The following is a 15,941-nucleotide window of genomic DNA, read 5'->3' as shown; positions in this document are numbered from 1 at the left end:
TTTAGGTCATATTTTTGTGAAGTTGCTTGTCTAAATGACTTTTTTCTGATTTTTTTCCAACTGTTCAGGTTGTATGTGACCTATATTTTTAAAATTACCTAAAGGATTTGACATTTTTTCTCCCTCTAAATCACAATAGAAGAGCATGCTCTGGAAAGATACATGAAAAGGAGTATACTTCTCGCATTTATTTCTCACTGATGTATCTGATTTATTCTCTGTGTTCTTTGAAAGATATATTAGAGGCCAAAAATCTTTTGTTCCGCAAACTAGAATTTTGCCTTGCATAAATGGTCTGGAAAAGTCAGATATGAAAGTAAACAGAATTACCAGAGCCTAAGATGAACTTATTTCAGTTTTTTATTTTGTTTATATGATTTTCTTTCTGGTTCGCACTGACATCACTTTAGCTACTTGTCTATATAAATGATGACTGCAAGAAGATTGTGTACAGCTTTGAATTTATATATAATACCAAAGACCTGTAATACTTGATGTGAACCAGCATAAAGAATTGCATTTAAAATACTAGTTTACAGATTTGACCTCAATTTTGTCTAGTTTTTGGTTGTTGTTTCTCTCAAAATCAAGTCTTTATGAACCCTGTGAACACATTAGTGATGTACATGCTGGTATTAGCGAGTGAGTCACTAAAAGCTTCTGCTTATGCCTTTTAAACCCAGATTACACAGATGAGAAGACAAAATGGTTAAATCATGAGCCTAGAAATTAAGGAACTGATTTCATTTTTCAATTCTGCCTGGAAAACATAGGAAAGTTAATTAGCTTTATTAATTTATTTTATCAACTTAATTAAATAGTTGACTTCATCTTCCCTTGTTTTTTCCTGTCTGTAAGACAGTGAAAATTCCTTATTTTTCTTGATTACCATAATTTGTCAACATCTTAAGGGTTCAAAGCTATTACAGCAATAGAAAACATGCAACATTCTTTGAATAATGGACTTGTGAAAATCCAAGGTATCTGAGAAAATAGATAATGGCTATTGAGAAGAACTGCTGATTGCTCAGTTTCAGTTATGGTATGCAGGAGAAGATCAACTCCATCTTGAGATTTAAGGTGAGGTTTCTTTAATATTCTCAAAATTCTGGCCTAGGCATAGGTGAGTTGGAAAGATGGTTTGGACAGGAAGGATTTATTACTTTATTTTTACTGTTAAATTATGCCTTCAGGACAGGAAAGCAGAAGTAAGCTCTTATGCATTTTATCTATCTTCTCCTTTGTAAAGTGGAGAAAACCACTTCCACGCTAGGTAATTAGGCAGCATATATAGGAATTTTGAACACTCAGCCGTGATTCTTTTATGCCACTATGCTCTTATGGCACTCTTGGTACAGTTTTGACCTGGAGCAACCAGTGGTCTTGTGGATAATTCACGTGCATGTGCTGGGAATTAGTAAGGGCAGGGACTACTCTTAAAGGATTGATTCACATGTGGTGACTCTGGAAGATAAGAAGGCAAAGAAATAAGCTACTTCATGTCAGATGGCCTTTGTGCTTGAAATGAATGAGAGCCATGTTTAATTTATTAGTTTGGATAGGCTCTGTGGCACCAAAAATGTTCAGAAACAGCAACCATTCAGGCTACTAGAGTGTTGATTTATCCTAAGAATTAAAAAATAAAACAACAAGCTACAATGAAATGTAGTCAGGTAATGAAAAGAATTACAGAGGAATTGAAAACTGAAATGGGGAAAAACAATGTGAATCTGAAATATCCCCCACCTGGTCATGCACTTTGTTTTATATAAAAACTGGACTTTATTTCTATGAATGGTTTAGGCGTGTTCTGCATTCAGCTGCCTTCATATCTGTCTCATCATCAGCATGTCTGCAGAACAATCATCCACCTCCTGCTTAAAAACATCTCCATTCAGGGACAATTCAAGAAAAGGTCATTTACAGAGTGATCATTAGGATGTACCTAAAAAGTGTGGGAGGTGTTGTTGCTATTCTCTCACAATAAGAAAAAAAAAAATTAGCAATAAAGTTTTTTAATAACATAATCTGATTGCTGCTAGTTATAAGTCTACTTATTTATTCTTATTTCATAAGGAGATAATATATATATGTATGTCCTTCTAGAGCGATAAGGTCATGCGGAAATGAAAATACTTCGATAACAATACTGCCTGTTCCTTTCTGAAGATGGTTTATGCAGCTAATTTCAATACTGGGCCACTTTTTTACATAGTCATGCACATATCAAGGCACTTCTCTGTTTTGTCTGTGATAAAGGCTGACAGTTTCAGTTTCTATGTCAGCACTGGACAGCAATTTTTCCTATCAATAGTTCTTCAAATATAGCAATTTCCCCTCAATCCTTTTCAATTTTGTTTTTCTCTCTAACCATTATTTTTTTCCTTTTGTGCAGTGTGTCATCTCTCAATCCTCCTCCTTTATTTCTACACTTTTAGTCAGACACTTGCACATAATGTTTTGACAGTTACTATACCTCAAATCCTCCCAAATTTTGCCAGTTACTAGCATAGTAGAGATATAGCAATTGTTATTACCTTTATAGATAATGGTCAATGTATAAATATTTTGGGATATGCTGAAATGAAGCACAGATATGCTTTAGGTGCAGATTCTTAACATAGCAATTGAAAAAAATGGGGATTTCAAAAGATATATTATTTGCTACAGCTCTGCCTAAATATCATACTGTTATATATATATCTGCCCATGGACAAATAAATTTCCGGGTTTTATACATCTTTAATTACTCTTGGGAATAATAAAAATATTTAAATCAATTTTACTAAAACTGTTTCCTTACTGAAGGAAAAGAAAATTACAAATCTCAAATGTCCTTTGCCCACTACTAAGTCTAAATAGTTAAGCTTTACTGAAATATAGACCATGATGAGGCCTTCTTTCTGCATCTGCCTGCCTTTCAGTTTCTCTGGAAACAAATTACAGTTCTGCTGGATTTTATGTGAATATATACTGCACTTGTATCTCCATAGACTCAACCACTTCTGACAGTTTAGGCTTCTCTGTTATTGCATGTCTTTTTCAATCTATGGATAAAATTCAAGTATTCATTTGACTGGTGTTCTTTTTATATTTTCAGGTTCCCAGGAGTGACCCCATGGTTCTTTTTGAGATAACTACAACTGAGAATTTGATTTTTTAATCTGAAATAATATATATCATCTCTGCTTCCCAAATCTCCCTGTTCCTGTTAGGATGTATTAACTTTCAAAGACTCAGCCAAGAAATACATTGAGGGAAACATGTTCTTTACTACAGAAACTTGCCTTTTATGACACATAAACAACATAGAATGAATAAGAAATACAGCAAGACCTTCTTCTATAGCCTGTTGATGTCAACAAAAAGAATTCTGTGGCCTTTGCACAACTGCTAAGTGACCAGAAAACTTGTATTCAAAATGTGAGATACACCTATGAAAGTTACAGTTTGACAAGACCATGAACGAAAAATGCCACACACATGGATGGCAATGAAAAATGTTGCAGGTATATGATATATGAGGAAGGGATTTCTAATGAAAAAAGGTTATGCAGAAAACTCAAAGACAAGAAATGAAATTATCCCACCACAAATCACACAGGAGGGGTTAGGCACAAAATTTTGGGCAGCGAGAAGAGACAAGAGGAGTGATGCAGTACACAGATTAGTTCTTTTAAGGCATTAGATCTTGACTTAAATTTAGTGTACTTTTTATCTAAGTATCAAATGACCCTTTACATTTTTTCTGCCTTCAAACAGCACATTGACAGATCTGTTATTTGACTAATTTAATTTCATATGAAGTGACTTACAAAATCAGAAATCAGAACTGGAAATCACTCATACAGATCCTCATGCTCAACATGCTGACAAAACTTTTTTTTAGCTTCTAAGGGAATTGTGGTTACATCAGGTCTGCCAGCAAAAACTTACTAAACAAGGCTGTTTGAACATCATAATTGTCCTCACGAGTCTGGGGAAATGATATTCATTGAACCTTCTTAAATAAACTCTTGGCAATTCAAGCACTCTTCACATTATATTTATACCTGAGCATTACATTCTGAGAAAAACACCATATTAGCATATTAATTTAGTTTGTGTCATACTTACTAACTTTACTTGCAATTATAGAGAAATTGTATTGTGCTGTGCTTTCTCTGTCCAGTAATTCATTAGTAGCAATGGTTCCTTCAGTAGCGTCTATTGTAAAGTAGCTGTCCACATCATTCTTCCAATCCATGAAGTATCTGTATGTGAAAAATATTAAAGAAAGTAGATGCAAATGTGCAAAGATTACTCATTTATCATAGCAGCAGTGTAGCTGCCTGAAGTTATATTTTTCTCTTTGCAGTTATTACCATCCTTGCAGGAAGAAGACAATAAAGAATGATTTGTTTATTTCTTTTTTTGCCAAGTTGGAATGCTCAAGGGGAAATGAGATATAATAAAAGGTTTAGTCCTCCTGGTGTTCAGATTATTTGAAAACCTTGAAGTCTCAAGAAGTTGATGTACATGTTCTGTGACCCTGATGACTTATACCAGCCACTTTGGAAGCACTATACAGGCTTAGAGGGAAAAAAGAGAAAAGGTATGTGAAATAAGGCTTGAGGTATGGATGGTGATGAGGAGTGTGCCAGATCTGGTCTCTTTACATCCATTTGTAGCTGCAGTGGGTTGCACCTCACAAAGAGGTGTCCGAAAGGATTTTGGCAAGATAACAACAAGGGAGATGGAGAAGAGTATGCTTATTGCCACACATATATAGGATCAATAAACAGAACTTTGCCTTTGTGAAGAATATGTACCTTTCGCTGGACCTGTGAGGAACAGTAAAATACCATTGTTTTATGTTGTTTTGTTTTGTTTTGTTTTGATTTCCTGAACCTTTAGTTGTCAAGAAGTAGGAACATAGAACAATTTGAAAACTAGAAATGTCTATTTGTTTCTTTTTTTTTCTCTAGCGAGGAATAGAAAGCACAGATGTACCTGTAAATATAGCTGCTTAAAAGCAATGTGATAACTATCCAAACCCATTTCCCTTAAATGCTAATTAATTTGAAAGTCTATTTTCACGTTTGATGCTACTATTTGTAGTCATAACAGATTAATATTTTTTCTGATTCAATTGCCGCCAGCTACTAATTTCCTTTTCATTGTTAGTCTCTTCATACCTTGATAGTGTTTCTCAAAAACTAGGTGGGATGAAATTGAGAAAGCCATTTGTGAGCAGTAGGCAATAAGAACAAAATACCATTCAACAACAAGTATATTCAGGAGATTATAAAGCCTAGAGAGCCACTCCTATGACACCTCATTTTATTCAAACCAATGAGAATAAGAATAAAGATTGCTTTTTCAATCTCTAATTAGAGTTATTTATGTATTTAATTTAGAGGGAATGGAATGATAAGCACTGTCTTTGTTTACTTCTGTAGGAGGAAGCAATGGTAGAAAGGAGTATATGTCATATTCACAAATAAAATATTTCTACTTGGTACTAAGAATGCCAATAGCTCTGGAAGACCTGAAGAGTAAAGAAAAGGAACAAATAAGATGATGTGCTCGTTTGGGGACATTTTGTTCAATCAAAATCACAAAAAAATCCTATCTGTAGATGAAAAAGTTATTTCATCAATTGACAGGCATCATTACCAGTTTACAGCTTTAATTGAAGTCTCAGAAATTATTTGCTAAAGGCACATGTATCCTTTTACATAGTTGAACAGGCACATTTTCTTGAATACAATATTATTATCTAGCCATATTTGTAATTTCAATCTCTTTGTTCCAAATTTGCTTGACTTTAAAATTATGAAAAATATATAAACCATTTATTAGAAATATCATTCCCCTAAGATACTCTCTCAGGAGCAGCAAAATTACTCTGTTAGGCTTTGCATGTTTAATTAATTATAATTTCTTCCAAAATTAAATACACAGCAACACACAAATAAATGAGTTCAAAGCATGAGAAAGTAACTTGGCTTTTATTTCCCCTTAGGAAGATTAACTTTGCCTGAGTACCCTGCACATCTCAGTATGAGCCAGGGAAAAAGTACAGGCCTTAATTCAAAGCACTGTGTAGAGGATGGCCTCCTTCACCAGGAGGCTTTGAAAGTACAGAAAACATATTAAATATGAACACTGTTGTGTTTGAAGTTCAAACACGAATATTTGTAGGACCAGAATCTGATAGTCTGTCTGGAAGCCTTCACACAGGTGATTAGCTTCATGCACAGGCTCAGTATGCCTATTCTGAAACATAAGCATCAACAGGATTAAAGTCCACAGTAAACACTGCAAGACCAGCACTACTCTTGCTGGTACTAATGGCAGAATTCCTTGTGGCTTCCATGAAAATGGGAATTGAATAAATTGACAAAAGCAGAACTGTAGCAGTTCTTCCAATTTCATTGTGTTCACCTTCATTGTGTTAACAGTGTGAAAACTATTATGTCATCACCATTAGCACTGTTAGTACTTTTCTTAATTTATTTTAATTTTACCTAATCTTTAGAGATATCCCTTCCTTCTCTATCCATGTGCTGCACATAATCTTAAATTAGGCATGTTGTTTCAGCTCCTCTCATTTTAAGAATCTACATATTCAATTAGAGTATAGAAGGGAGAGGTATAGGCAGAATTATTTGAGATGTATTGTCTAAACCAGATCAATTTATAGGAAAAGCTGCAAACAAACATCCATTCTTCCTCCTTTCATTGGCTCTCCATGTATAGTACCCAAGAAAACATACCTAGCAGAAAATCCTCTTACAGACAGAACTTCTGGACACAGAACTGCTCCCAGGTACATCTGTAAGTCTATAAAGCTTAAGAAAATAGTGAATGAGACCCCATCTATCTGTCTTGAAATGAAATTTTTTTGGTACTCCCCAAGGGGAGGTCACTTTTGGCAAAAGCCCTAAGAAAATATTGTTTCCTTTTATAGGCAGACATCACTCTTTCACACACCAATGCTCAGTGTGCAATTTTTTTATAAATAGGAGACCAACAGCTAATCTTTTTCTAAGGCCACCTGCATAGTCTGAGCTCTGTCCTTAACATGGAAGAAATTATTTGAAGAAGAGAAGAAATGGGAAAAATGTCTCCAACCAGAAAAAATCAGTAAATTTCCCAAGACAAACCCAAATATCTGGGACATAAAGCCTGACATTTCTTGTGAGATTGGGATACACAGAGGAGCACTCTTGAAATACTGGTATTAGGACAGCTGTCTAGATCTTCCAGTCATGGTCTAGCAGTTTGAAGCAACTGAGGGTGGTTTATTTGACTGCTCAGAGTGCCTGCAAGACAGACCATGGATAAGTGCACTAATCCTAGGAGGCATTTCCTTCCTTGAAAAGTTAGGGAGAACTTACTTGTTGAGATAGGACAAAGCAGGATTATTTTTCAGAAGCTCCTGAACAGGCCTGCCTGGCAGCTCAGTACTAGACATTGATATTGTCCATATTCACTGTCAGGGAATACATTTTGACTTATATGTCTCCCTGAATATTCTTTCCAGCAGAGAAGTGTATTCCAGGTTATATTTTTGAAGGCAGGAAATGTGTGAAAGGATATATCTTTGCTAACACTGTCTGGGTTTTCTCAAGAATAGCTTCATTTGGATATAATGTAGGATAGAAGAAACTGAATGGAAATATTCAGTTTGTAAAATTATAAGATTCAAGCTTGTAAGACTCATCCATAATCCACACTGACTTCTTAGGAGCTCAAAGAACTATGGACACTCACTCTGGCTGGACAGCAAGGCTGTGTGTCCCGCAGGAGCTCTCCCAGAGCAGTGCCATGGAAGAGAGCTCATCTCCATGCAAAGAGAGCAGGACAGCAGCAGAGGCTGAGCTGGCTCCTGCTGCAGCACAGGAGGTGGCAGTGCTTGATGGAGTGCTATTGCACACGTGAGCGACAGCAGGTCGTCCTTGTCAGAGTAACAGGAGCTGAGCCATGGAGCAGACAACTGCAGTGGCTTCAGACTGTTGTGCCATGAATAAAAGAGTTGGACAGCTGTCCTGTGCTGCTGGAGAAACCCGTGTGACAGCGCGCTCGGAAGGGACGGGAGGTGGCAGGGTGCTAAGGAGGCTGTGAAGCTTAGGACTTGGGATGTAATTTTTGGCCTTAAAAATTACAGGGAGGGGAATATTTCTCCTGCCTATCATGGGAAATGCTTGTTCTTGATGTTATGATCATGTAATTTAAGCCAGGAAATGAGCAAGGTAAGACACTTAAAAGTGTGTATGTTATAGAGGAAAACTGCTTTAAAACTACATAGGAGAATTAAGGCTAAATACTAAAGAGATAAAACTCAAGGATTGACTTTAACGAATGCTAAAACACAGACAATTGATAAGGTGCAAGACAAAAAAGGTAATGGCAATATAAGATCAGCACAACCAAAATTAGGCATTTGAGGTTTAATGGGTTCTGATCATTGAGCCTTTGTGCACAAGAGACATTTCCTCAAAAAATCCTATTGATTTTTTTTATTTTGGTTGAGAGGGAAAAATAACCAGGTGATAGAGGAGCTTTATAAAAATACTTTCATTTGTTTCAACTCACATTTTGCTGATGTAAAGCATATCGCTTACTCTAGTACCTAGTGACTTAGAACAGTGCAATTTTTTAAAGAGAAATATTGCAAAGAAAAATAAATAATGAAATAACAATTATCTGTAATGTGATAGATCACTATTTGAGTATATTACCTTAAATTGTTTAATCTGCATTCACTTTAAGTTTTATTTAAATATTAAACTGCAACTAAATGAAATTCAGGGTCCATGACAACTTGGGATATATAAATACCACCCATCATATCAGAAATAATAAGCAGTAGCCCAAAAAACATTGGGTATATAAATGACAGCTAAGAGAATTCAGTTGGGTATTGTGATCAGTTAGGATTTTTTTGTAATTTCAATACATATATAATTAAATAGATGAAAGAAGCATTAAAGCAGGAATGGAAAAAGGGGTAAGGGACTGGCAGAATACGAATGAGATTCTAGGTGTGATGAGACTATCTGAAAGCCCAAAGAAATTTTCATTAGTAGAATAATCATGTGCTGTGGGTTAAAATTGTTAGACCTCTGCATATAACTGGATGTTGAAAATATGACACTTCTACAACACAATTTTGTCCTGGGCATTATGTCAATAGATAAAGATAAAAATAATAGAGGAAGCTTACAGAAAAGCAAGAAAAACTGTCTTGGGTCTAGGAATTTCCAAGTTATAAGTAAAGATTAAAAAAAACTAACATATGCTTTGCTTGGATAAGAGATGAAAAAAGAGAGACAGGATAACAGCCTACAGATAACTGAAGAGCTTCAATAGCAAAACGGGGAGTGTAGAATTTTTTCAACACAGAGAAGTGAAGGGATAAAACTCAGAAGGGAAAATTTATGTGCTGTAGCAAAATCTTTCTGTCAGTGATGTACATTATGCTGCACACAGAGGAATGACAGAAGTGCTGTCACTTGGTACTGAAAAAAAGAAAGCTAGGTAATGTAACAGAGACTGAACAGCAACAGAAATTTCTAGAAAGGTGGAATGATAATCCTTATAGTCTCTGTAATCATAAGCTCTGATAAATAGAAAACAGTATAGCCATACCAATCATATCCATCATAAAGTGCAGTTACAAATATTTTAAAACATAACAATGGTTTTCGGGTCTTTTTAAGATTGCCGTTATTAAAACACAGGAAAACAGAAAAATCACTTCTCCAATGAGAAACAAGAAATTCAGACTTCAAGTCAAGCCTGAAAGAAATTAAAAAGTTAGAGGCTGAAATGTGTTGAAGCATACAAGCTACGTGTCTTCCAAAATCTCATCCTGCCACTAAAAGTTCCTTCCTGCAACTCTAAATCCATTCACTGAGTTATTGTTGTGTAATACTCAAACAAACCTTATCACCCTATTTACATATGAGAAACTCTTAGTCAGAACCTTATTGCACTTCTCAAAGGTAAGTGCTAAACTCTTCTGCTGATAACTGGGAGTATCTTCCATTCCAGTTAACACAGAGGAGTGATTTCCACGATTTTGCTAAAGTCAAGAATTTTTGAAATGAGTCCCCAGTGTAAAAATATTGAATCAAATAATCCAGCATAAGCTTTTCCAGTTGCTTAGCAGATCTTTATATGGCCAAAAAAAAAAGGTACAAAATACCTGGGTATCTACTCTCAGAGTCTCAGCCACCTATGGAACAAAGGAGGAGTCAGATGTTCTGTGTGAGCTGCTGCACCACAAGGGCACAGGACTCATCAGCTGCAAGAATTCGTCAGCACAGTCTGCCAGGCATTTGTCTGCTTTGGCAAGTTGCTCAAATATTTCTCAACAAGGACAGATTTCTGCTTGTCTCTGTAGCCCATGCATGCCTAAAGAAGTCATTGAGTTCAAACAGATATAAATAAGTTTAACAAAAATCATATAAATAACACAGTCATCTGAGTATTTACAACTGAATAAGACTTAAATTTTCAGTCTTTCTCAGGGTACAGCACTTGAAGCAGTATTATATTAATAATATATTAATATAGTAATAATATATTATTAATAATATTATTAATATATTAATATATTAACATATTAATATATTAATATATTATTATATACTCCTTCTAACTTAAAGATTACCCTTGACTCTGTTTCTTGTGGTTTTCTATTAACTTGAAAATGCTGTTTCACACAGTATTATAGGAGCAGAAATGCTAAAGAATATTTTTCTCCTCTGTTCAGCATGGTAATATGAAATAAAGCGTCATGTACTACTTGCTCAACAATAGCAGGCAGGTTTTGCATATAATTCGTGTTGTCTTGTGCTAATGCAATTGCAATAATTTTTAAATGTCCTTTATGCCATATAACCCAGCAGCTATTGTGAGGTCCATACACATTATTATATATGTGAAATATTAGATATTTTAAAAAATAAAAGTACCTTCTCCTGTGCAGAACTCCCAGTTTTAATACCCTGGGTTTAATAGTGTGATATTCTTCTTGAAGGAAGTAAAAGCAATCAACCTTACCTATTTTCACATAAACCCACCATCTGATATATTCATACCAAGAGCTATTAGAAAAATCTAACACTAATAACAGCAAAATAACATTTGAAGTTTTGTTGTAAAATTTGCCTGTCGTTAACCAAAAAAAGGATGTTTTTACATAGCAGATGCTAGATCCACAAGGTTGTGGGGCATTTTTTTTGTTTATATGTTTTAAATAATTTATTAAGACATCTCCCTTAATGGCAGCAGAAATTTTCTGTACCTTTGCTGAATATCTTCAGAACGCTGCTGAGGTGTTAGAGGTCAAAGCAAAGGAAAGGAAACTTGGACTGCTCTGCTGTCAGGTCATATCCCTTCAGTAATCTCATGGATACCAAGTAGATCCCAGAAGAACCCTACCCATAGCAATACATAATTGTCTCAAGAACATTGTTTTTGTTTTTTTGTTTTTGTTTTTTTTTTTTCGGGGAATACTAGAAATGGAGGATAAACAATAACAAACAAACAAACAAAAAACCCTCAATGGAGAAAATCCTGTTCTATCTGAAGTGTGAAAAGGAGTCAGCACTGCCATTCACTACTAACTATTGCCATAAAATCTTAACGTGACATCTCTCTAAAGTGCCCAGGCAGACACAGTCACTAAAGGGCTTCTGCTTCTGTTTCAGCAGCATAATCTCCTATCCTGACCTCTCCTCCTGCTTTGAATCAGCATTATCCTGTAGCTCTCTCAAATGTAATTTCCTTTTCAAATGAAAAAGGAGAGTTTGTAAAAATGTTTGGTTTCAGCTGCTTTGTGACCTAACCAGCATCACCAATGGGTCATTGCTCAGTTGTACTTGCAGAACTGATCTCAAAAACCACCTCAAGTGTGATGCTAAGTTGGCATAATAAAATGCAACCAAAAATGAACAGCCAATGTAGTTGGTCTAACTTCCTCTAAGTGCCTTTACTGTCATATCATAACACACAACCAACGAGGGGATCATACGTTGAAAGTTTTTAGAGACATTGCTTTGTTCTAAGGTATCAAAAATTAGAGATGTCATAGAAGTGGTAGAATTATCTTTATACTGCACCACACTTGATACACCTAAAAAAATACTCTCCCAAGTTTACCGACATACTAAGATATTTCTGACAGTTTAACTATGATTTTTGTTTCAGCATTTCACACAAAAAGCCATATTCCTACATTATTTTGCAGAGATTTTCAAACACACAAAACACTGAGGTAAAGTTTTTGTGATAGTCCAGGCTGAATGCTTTTGAAGATCCTGATGAGGTAATGTATTTAGTCTTTTAGGAAGGATAGTTTTACATTGGTTAAAATATTTTGGCTTAAAAAGCAGAGAATTCTGGGATTATTTTGGCAGAAGCCCAAAAAAGTTACTGTCTCTGTACCCTCTCTTCCAAAGGAGTTCAGCATTGTAATTTCTCGGCCTGTTATCCTGTGGGCTGTACTTCAGCCTTCCCACAATGAGTGTGGTCTATACTGCCCATCAGTGGTGATGCTTAAGACAAGGACAAAGGGATTGCTACACTTTGGGAGAAAGTATGAATGCTCCTTGTCATTGTTCCATGCCTATCATTTTAATGTCTTTCATGTAACACAAGAAAAAAAATAGTTTGAGTCTTTGGCATACTACTTGAGGGGTTCACAGTCCTTCATATGTGGCTCCCTACTTTAGCGATTTTAATCAGGAGGTTGAAGGTTTAGTGATATTAGCAGTCAGTACTTATTTGGTCTGGAATGAGTAGTGTATCAGTGCAAATAAATTATACTTTGCTTCCTGGAGAAGATCAACCATTATGCCAAATTAATTGACAGGACAGCAGTGGCTGCAGACAGCCAAACTAATGATGGGTCAGAGTCAAGCGAGGGAAGCTGTTAAACTTTTCATAAGCCTTATAAATCTTACATAGGAATTTTAGTAAAACATGCTAGATAATATAGGAATTAAAATGTGCTGCAGCTCAGCTATCAGCCCTTCCAAATTGCCAATTCTGCCTGTCTACAAGTTCCTGTGATTTTTCTTCCCTCTGCCTTTAAAGGTTTTGTTAATTTGCTTATCTGACCGTCCAGTCAGCTCCACTGTCTGCTCTATATTTCTCATTACTAGCTGACTATCTTATCAAAGGCTGTTGTCATTTGGAAAATGCATTGTTTTTATTCAGTCTCAACATCATTTTTCCTGCTTCATTGAGCAGGCAGAACTGCAAGACAGCCAGGCAGTGGGAAACTTTGTGCTGCAGTTTAATTAAGTCTCAGGTTTTGGACTGTGAGTAGCAGTAGAAGGCATGTTGGATTTAACACCCTCACTCCCAGCTTAGCAGTCAATCCTGCCATGGTGGGAAAGCACAGTAGAGCACTTTCTACACCAGCACCATACATTATAGGCTATGAACACCATTTCACTCTGATTTTGAAAGGTGTACATTTACCCTTTGCCCTGCTGCCCATGGTCTGTTATTTCCCCTTTCATCCAGCCCATAGTAGGGAGAAACCACCACCTGCATTCTCCAAGGCATCCAGGCACTAGAGGGCACATCTCACGCTTGGTGAAGAAGAGAAAGGATCTTGTTTTGATGGTTTTAGGTGGGGAAAGAGCATGCTGGGAGCAGTGCCTGGAGTGTATGAGTGTCTCTACTAATGGGAAGAGTGAGTACAGAAAGATGGAGCAAGTAAACCTGAATGGATGCCTCAACTCTAAAGAAAGCTGGGATGGGGAAAGCAAATGATACGACTTCTTCATATAGTCAGCCTCAGAAGAAGTTTAAAATTTATTTTGCAGTTGGGTGCATCTGACATAAACCCCAAAAGATAAGACAAAGGTGCTTCCTAGGCCGCTGTTCCCATGCCTGGCCTGGAATGCTTTGTCTCCTGATAAAGTTCTAAGGCTTTAAATATCATAAATACTATAAATGAGAGCTAGCTTACTGGCATATATCCAATAGAAATAATCTTTGATTGTTTTCTTTTGCATCATGTAAATATGTAAATATTAGGTCTGTTCTATATCTTTTAGAACAAAAATCTGAACAAATATATATTTTATCCATTTAAAAAGCTGAAGCAAAATGCTGATGCTGAGACAATCAAAGGAAAAGCAAATAAAATAACTATGCTGACTCTAGAGAAAACTGCAGCACACATTAAAAGATTTATTGCTTGCTTAGATCATCATTTGGGACTCACTTGGATTGTCAGCTGGATTTACAAGGGGAAACAGTGAATTCAAGAATTGGAGGCTTCTTTGTGCTGCTTTGAAGCTGGTTTGGTGAAGTGCTTATAAAATAAGAGATTATGCAGAACAGCTCCGATGCTGCAGAGCTGCTGCATTTTCCTCTTTCATTTCTCCTCCCCAAGCCTATGATGTATCAAGGAATGCAGAATCTGCAGAGGTCAGTATAAGTATGAAGTCACCTTTTCAAAGGTTTTATGAATTTCATGAGGGCACCAGGCAAAAGTTGCTAGATAAGCATCTTCTTGCTCCCATTTACATGCTAATGGTCTGGCCTAAGCAACCTCAGGTCCCATCACTAATTTCTAAAATTGGTTCCTCTCTCCTCCTATCTGAGCTGAATTTCTGTGTTGTGTTTCCTTTACACTATTTTCAGATTTATTTTCTAAAGTAATCTGTTGTTATAGGTCTGTATATTTACGATTTCAATGAATGTTGACAGCAGTCTTTTTAGCTATCATAGATGATTCCCTGCCTTTATTTTCCACAGATTCTGTTCCAGCTTATTAAAGACAGATGCCACAGAATTAGAAAAGGGTGGAGATTGGCAGAGACCTCTAGACGTCATCTGGTTCAAATCCTCTGTTTAAGCAGGGACACCTAGAGCCACTCATCCAGGACCAACTTCAAATGTTTTTTTTTAATATCTCCACAGAGATATAGTCCCCCACCTCACTGGGCAATCTGTGCCAGTGCTTGGTCAACCTCACAGCAAGAAGTGTTTCCTGCTCCTGATATTCAGAGGAAACCTGTGTTTCAGTTTGTGCCCACTGCCTCTTGTCCTGCCCCTGGACAAGACTGAGAGGAAGCTGTCTCCATCCTCTTTTCACCCTCCCTTCAGGTGCTCCTATGTGCACTGAGTGTATTTATAACTCTTAAGACCCTGTTGAGGCTTCTCTTCCCTGGACTGAGCATTCCCAACTCTCTCAGGCTTTCCTCATAGAAAGAATACTCCAGTTCCTTAATCATCTCCAAGGCCCTTTGCTGGACTACCTCAGGAATGTTCATGTCTTTCCTGTACTGAGAAGCCCAGAATTAGGACACAGTAACAGTAGAAATATCTGAGATCTGTTGGCATCTGGAATCAGAATATGACTGAAACTTCCAAACACAGATATCTCAAAAAGTGTAAAACTCTCAAAAACCCAGTTGTTTAAACTTTATTTAAAAGCCTGAAAACAAAAAACGAACAAAGTGTAGAATACATAAGAAACTTTGTATGCAATAACTATTTAATCATGATAATAAACTTGAGTATTTTAGCACAGAAAAGAATGGTTGCAATCAGACCTAAAGGACAAATTCAGAAGGAAAGGACTTGGAATCTGACTAGGTTGCAATGGTAGTTATCTTTGTGGAAAGGAATGAAAGCCCTTAATTGAAAAATATTGGGAAGCTTATTTATTATTCTATACTAGTGAGATAGCTTCAGGGTCGACTTGGTGTACCAAAGTGCAGATTACCAACTAACACACTTCCCTGCAGCACATAGGTTTTTCTTAGACATAGTTTTAAGTCCTGAGCCCTCTTAATTCTCTGTCAAGCCCTGAGAGGTTCACCAATTGAGGTGATGTGATAACAGCTGTAGCCATTAAAGCTCTGTTTTAATCTCACAATTTCTTTCTAGAATCCTTGAGAAAACCATTCCTGAAGAAA

General features: G+C 36.3%; 1 protein-coding gene across 8 annotated transcripts in view; it reads right to left on the bottom strand.

The window, feature by feature from the left end:
- The window catches only part of CDH12 (cadherin 12), a 534,486-nt gene that overhangs the window by 12,897 nt on the left and 505,648 nt on the right, over positions 1-15,941 (bottom strand). For all 8 annotated transcript variants that reach the window (XM_088170601.1, XM_088170597.1, XM_088170617.1 and 5 more), the window contains one exon: positions 4,117-4,253. In XM_088170601.1, coding sequence (XP_088026727.1) covers positions 4,117-4,253 — 137 coding nt within the window. The remainder of the gene's footprint in view (positions 1-4,116; positions 4,254-15,941) is intronic.

Source organism: Sturnus vulgaris, chromosome 1 (genome assembly GCF_052056855.1).
Source record: "Sturnus vulgaris isolate bStuVul1 chromosome 1, bStuVul1.hap1, whole genome shotgun sequence".
Taxonomy (NCBI): Eukaryota; Metazoa; Chordata; class Aves; order Passeriformes; family Sturnidae; genus Sturnus; species Sturnus vulgaris.
The sequence above is the reverse complement of the archived record's forward strand: the minus strand, read 5'-3'. Positions and strand labels throughout refer to the sequence as shown.